The following is a 6,275-nucleotide window of genomic DNA, read 5'->3' on the forward strand; positions in this document are numbered from 1 at the left end:
TGTTTGGGCTCTTCGCGCATAGTGCGTGACCGGCACATTCACTTGTCATGGTGTCATTCTTTCACTGGCTTTCTGTTCGAGATGGAATGTGCTTCTTCTCCATGATCCACACTTGTGGACACATTTTTTACCCTGGGGGCTTCCCCATGGGGCTAAAACACATGTACGGTCTGTTGAAGCAGTAGAGTGGCGAGGGGTGATAGCAGATCCGGCACGATGCGAGAAGAAAGCGAGAGGTCGATGTTAGTTCTCTTTCCCTTCACTCCCCTGGACCCGAACGAATGGGTTTCCTATTTCTTCTCAAGCTCGCGGCAGGTGCCTGGCCTTGCCTAGGAGCTGGACCGTTGGGTCGGTCGAGGCAGCCTGAACAGGAGGTCAAGACATGGGTCACTGGCTCGTCATGGCGCTGGGAACGGTTGCAGGGCGCTTAGGGAGGGGTCACTGGGACGGTGACAAGCAGTGCTATGTCATGGAGCACTGTAGCCTCAATGGGGGTTCGTCAGCCGTCCTGTGCGATGCGGTGTCCGTCGCGGCCTTGGTCATCATCTCCTGGTTCCTAGGGGCATCATACCCGAAGTAGGTAGTTTCCCTAGGTCATCATTCTCTTGGTCGCTTCGTGGGGCCGAGGGCCACGACCCTGATCGTCGGGATCGGGGCACTCTGCCGGTCTGGATGGCCTTTTCGTCGAGTCCCTTGTCACAGATCTCATCCCGTAGTGGGTAGGATCGTACAAGCGTCTAGTCGGTCTGTATTTGGATGGCGGGTATCGTACCCGTGGCCACCGTGGTGCAGTATTGTCTCATCAGTGCGGTATGGCACAGGGATGGTGTCAGGTGACTGTTGTCCCCTCGGTCCTTGCGGGGTCAGTGCAGCATGCTTGCTCTTGTCAGAGTAGACGCGCCTAGCTGCTCTCGACCTCCACCCATCCCCTCCGGGGGTCGTGATAGGGAGAGATCGTGCGTCTTGCGAGTGCCATGTGATTAAGGCGGCTGGAAGGGGTCGGGGTTGACCCCATTTTTAGCGCCTGGTCTGGTCTGTTCTACTCGGCTCTTGTTTGGCCTCGGTCGTTTGGGCTCTTGCTGACTGTTGCGTTGCAGGCCACGTGGCCTGCTAACTAATCGGTGCCTTAAGATACCCCGGGGTTATGACCGACAAATGTTGTTTTAAAATATTAGATCAGCCCAATTCACCCCCTCTTAGGCGATTTGGTCCTCACACATGGTTTGTTTTTGGTGGCTCCTTTGGAGTTGGTTCCATTTGTACAAGCGGCAAGTGATTGTAGAAACCTACTGCACCATGGTAGAAATATGAAAAGTTTGTGTTTTTCATATTTATTCTCATCCTGAAATTAAATATTATGGGATGCGGCAGTGAATGTATCACTTTTCCAGTTCAACTCCCTAAAAACTTAGTTTATGTGTTGACAAGTGTTCCCATATTTAGCTATCTAAATGACTTGTCTTTGTTCAAGAAGAAAGAAGGTAGCAATCATAATATGTCATATTACTTTAGAAATATGGAAAAATAATATACTTTATTATGTTAGTTATTTTGAATCCAATAATAAATATTATGGGTGTTACATATGGCCCTAAAACTAGCCCTTGATCTCTTAAGGGCACGTTATTGTGTTGCACCAAGTGAATAATGTGGCCTCTAAACAAAGCAAGCTCTTGCTCTCAAAGTCTTGTGTGCATTACAATCTGCTGAATTTTCTTGTGGACATTGAATAATCTGGTGTTATAATAAAGTGGTAGAGAGCCATTTGCAAGAACGGATGACCCTCTGCATAACAATCAGGAATATCCTTTGTGTTCAACAAAACCCTAGCTTAATTAAATGCATCCAAAACAAAGGACGAAACAAGTTTGAAGTATTGATTATAGCATGCTCCAATTTGGAACTGGTTCCATTTGTACAAGAAGCGACCCTTTGTACATGAGTAACAATGTATATAATCTCCTTCTGATATGTTATTCTTCCACTCCCATTATTAACTCTGGGAAAAAAAAAATCTGTGTCGTTGTACCCCATTAAAATCCAAGTTCCATCTGTTCTACTGAAAAAATAGCTATTCATCCTCCGGGATTTTTTTTTGAAACATGTGCGGAGCACGTTCACACACACACGCACAAAAAAAAATCTCATTGTCCAGAGGAGCCTCCGCCACCTGTCTCAAAACCAAAAGTTTGCCCAGAGATGTAATCTAATCTAAGCACTTGTTGATAGAAAAGTGTACAGGTAACTTTCATGGTTCAACCTAAACATTTTAAAACATGCATGTTAACACTGAAAAGTTCTGGAAGCCAGGAATTATTGATGTCGTCCATAGCAACAATGCATGCATGTTTGACGGCAGAACAACAACTATGGATACCTACCACAAAACGAGCATCTAACAAGCCTATCGTAAAAAAAAAAAATCAAGAAAGGAGCTTGAAGCTTTCGCTACCAGGGTTGGGGGGGGGGGGGGGGGGGGGGGGGGGGGGACACGCCTACTGTGTACTGACCTACCCACCAAATTCATCTCTAGGGCTGTGCGTGCGCGTTCTCTCTCTATCATATACCTACTCAGTCAAATGTCACGGGGCGATGATCCGGTTCAGTGGGCCCTCTTTCTCTCTCCTCCTCATATAAACCTTCGTCCTCTCACTCTACTCTCACAACATAGTCACCACCAGACACCTGCAGTGTTGCGATCGAACACGTAGGAAGAAGCAGATTCTTCAGAGTTTGAGACATGGGGAGGTCGCCGTGCTGCGAGAAGGCGCACACGAACAAGGGCGCCTGGACCAAGGAGGAGGACCAGCGGCTCGTCGCCTACATCAAGGCCCACGGCGAAGGCTGCTGGAGGTCGCTCCCCAAGGCGGCGGGGCTGCTGCGCTGCGGCAAGAGCTGCCGCCTCCGGTGGATCAACTACCTCCGCCCAGACCTCAAGCGCGGCAACTTCACCGAGGAGGAAGACGAACTCATCATCAGGTTCCACGGGATCCTCGGAAACAAGTACGTTTACATATATTACTGATGTGACGATCACAGTAGATTATATATCAGAAAGATTAAATTGTTGTTGAAGCAATTATCTGCTCATTGATGACGTACATATATTCTGTTCTTTATTGTTCACTTCATTCTTACGGTGAAACCACCATGAAACAGGTGGTCTCTGATCGCCGGGCGGCTGCCGGGTCGAACGGACAACGAGATCAAGAACTACTGGAACACGCACATCAAGCGCAAGCTCCTCTCCCGCGGCATCGACCCCAAGACGCACAGACCGCTCGGTGTCTCCACCTCCGGTGCATGCGCGGCAAGCAGCCATCGCCAGGACCAGGACCAGCTGCTATCAGCGCGGTCCAGCTGCTCGCCGGAGACCAGCGGTGATGATGACAGCGCATCTGCGCCGCACGACGGAGGCGGCATCGACCTCAACCTATCCATAAGCCTGCCGAGGCAACCGCCTTCGCCGTCACCGTCCCCACTGCCGACGCGGCAAGAAGCAGAAGCAACAAGCGGAGGGGTCGTCTTAGGGGATGCAAACAGTAGTGAAACAACTACACCTAAAGAGAGTGGTACAAGCTCCTCATCTGAGAGGAAAACCATATGCTTGTGCTTGAATCGCCTGGGTTTGCAAGGTGCCGATGAGAGATGCACCTGCGGTGATACATAGTTATTAGCTTATCTTCTTAATTCCTTGCAGGCAGCGACATCAAGGTCGACTCACCGGTCGTTTAGGGCACATGCATGATTTCCGCAGAGCTCTATGATTTGATGATCGTGAACAAGTCGATCTGCTCCTGTTCCTTTAAACATATTTTTGTTGCTGGTTCATCTTGTGCATGTTCTTCACTAAAATCTATATATGCTACTTTGATCTTTCCTACCCTTCTGATGCAAACTGATGATGCTCTGCTAGCCTGTGGTCTAGTCCTATCTGTAATAGCCTTAGCTGGCTTTCTTCTAATCCATTGACGTCGAACTCTTTTGTCCATTACTGGAATCACAGACTCTTCTGTGGCATCTTCTAGATCAGTGTTTGGGAAAAGCAACAGAACTCCTACAAGTCCCACGTAATCACAAACCATTAATTCACAAGTACATATTTGGGGTTATTTTTGCTAGTTTTTCCATGGATTGTACCTTTTGATTGGTGGCTATGTACATCAGCTGTCTTACCTACCACATCACCAAATGCCCCGAGAAGAAAGAAAAATGTTCTTTTCTAGATGAAGAGGGTAACATATAATCATATGATGCAAGAGTTCTAAATGTTATATATGGATATATACTATGTATACTATATAGAAAACCATGTTGAACATGAGTATATAGGTGTACATGCATGAATGTACTACTTCTAGATTACCTTGTTTAGAAATGGTGGATTGCACACAAAAAATGTTTCAGATTATTAGGATTTGGATCCTAATTCTCCCGGTCAAACAATTCATGCCTGGTTGAGGATTTATTGACTTTCTGCGATGAGCGATGAGTAATTTAAGAGAAGGTGTTAGGCCCTTCTATGATGGTGGTGTTTGAGATGAGGATAACCTACATAGGCCTGAGCTCCGGACTGCAAGGCTTCGCCAGTGATGGCAGCTCGCAAGCGAGAGGCAGGCAGCACTACGTCAAAAAGCATTTGTAGGGGCGGTTGTAGACCATTTGTAGGGGCGGTTTGCCCAGCCGCCCCTACGCAAGGGTCTCTACAAATCATGCATTTGTAGGGACGGTTCCCAAGCCGCCCCTACAAATCGATTTGTAGGGGCGGCTGATGTTTCCAGCCGCCCCGGCTCTTATTACCAGCCGTCCCTACAAATCGATTTGTAGGGGCGGCTGTAGTACCAGCCGCCCCTACAAACAGGTATTTGTAGGGGCGTTTCAATGTAGAACCGCCCCTACAGTACGTTTTCCTGCAAAAAAAATCAAATTTTCAATTCAAAATCGCTTTGCCGAACGTCCCACAACCAACGTTCCGAACTACGTTCGCGTTGCCGAACGTCCCACAACTAATGTTCCGAACTGCGTTTGCGTTGCCGAACGCCCCGCGACCAACGTTCCGAACCGCGTTCGCGTTGCCAAACGCCCCGTGACCAGCGTTCGCGTTGCCGAACACCCCGCGACCGCGACTACAAGCATAAGAGTATTCTATAAACTACAATTACAAGTCAAATTCACATGAATATATACAATCCATCATTAAATATACAAATTCCATACACATTGTTATCAACGTCCTAGAGCTAGCCTTTCAGTCTCATGAAGGTGTTGGTACTGAGGATTTGTACCTAACTCAGACTCTCGGTTATGGTAGGCGCCTCTGACGTGTACAATCTGGTCCAATATGAAGTTGCAAAGGTCGCCGACGAGCTCTAAGAGTTGGTCATCCTTGTATGGGTCTCTTTTCATTCCTTTCTCTTCTCTCCACTATAAGAAAACAAGTTTCGGTTTAGTATTTCATACCATTTACGAAGTTTTTATACTACGGGTGAAGAGGTTCAAACTTACCCTTAAGGGGTGTCTCCTGTAGGCACCGGTGTTACTCATCATAGAACATATATAGTATCCACAATGTACACTCCCAGGCTTCTGCTTGGGGCACTGTGTATTTTGCATATGAAAATGTTAAGTAATGCTTTTGACAGCCATGTAACGGAGTACTGAAGAAGTAAGTTACACTTACCGCACATAGTGTTTTTATAGCTAGCTTTTTCTTCCTTGCTGGATCATGCCTTCTATGATGATTAGTGACATAGAACCTAAATGCCCTGTTTGAATTATTTTAGCAAATACAACTTGTTAGTATCCAAAAGTGAACGTTACAAGTATATATACAAACATATAAGCTAATGAGGATTGTCGATATGTATACGTCTTGAGAATCGATATGAAGTCTTTGTATGTCACCGTGTCCTTATCTAATGAATCAAAGACCCATGCCATGCTCCTCCCGACATCGACGGCTATACAAATCCAGTGGTTGCTGCATGGATTTAATCATAGAACTAGATAAGCCCTTTTGCATCGAATGAAATATATCGAACAAAGCTTTAAGTATAGAGTTGAGCTTACTTGAAGTTGTATGGTAGCCATATAGTAGAGTGGTGTTGGAGATTTTTGAAAGCCAAGGCAATGTATGCCGCAACCTTAAGGGACTCTTCCCTTAGCTTCACACTATGGATGCGCTCTTTCTCCCGAAGAGTCTTTGCAGCTGCTAGCTCTTTGACATCTAGTGTCCACTGTTTAGGGTAATTAAAATTTGTTTGGGCTATAGCTTG

At 46.6% G+C, this 6,275-nt stretch overlaps 1 protein-coding gene across 1 annotated transcript; it reads left to right on the top strand.

The window, feature by feature from the left end:
* The first annotated feature begins 2,634 nt into the window (after nucleotides 1-2,634).
* LOC136505229 (myb-related protein 308-like) lies at nucleotides 2,635-3,898 on the top strand. The gene is made up of 2 exons (XM_066500376.1): nucleotides 2,635-3,003; nucleotides 3,160-3,898. Exons 1-2 carry the CDS (start codon nucleotides 2,741-2,743, stop codon nucleotides 3,668-3,670), a joined length of 774 nt encoding a protein of 257 aa, XP_066356473.1. The 5' UTR covers nucleotides 2,635-2,740; the 3' UTR covers nucleotides 3,671-3,898.
* Nucleotides 3,899-6,275: the final 2,377 nt, after the last annotated feature.

Source organism: Miscanthus floridulus, chromosome 14, assembly GCF_019320115.1.
Source record: "Miscanthus floridulus cultivar M001 chromosome 14, ASM1932011v1, whole genome shotgun sequence".
NCBI lineage: Eukaryota > Viridiplantae > Streptophyta > Magnoliopsida > Poales > Poaceae > Miscanthus > Miscanthus floridulus.

Coding starts and splice junctions, on each gene's coding strand:
- LOC136505229 (XM_066500376.1), top strand. CDS start 2,741: ATGGGGAGGTCGCCGTGCTGCGAGAAGGCGCACACGAACAAGGGCGCC. Junction 3,004..3,159: donor CACGGGATCCTCGGAAACAA/GTACGTTTACAT, acceptor ACCATGAAACAG/GTGGTCTCTGATCGCCGGGC.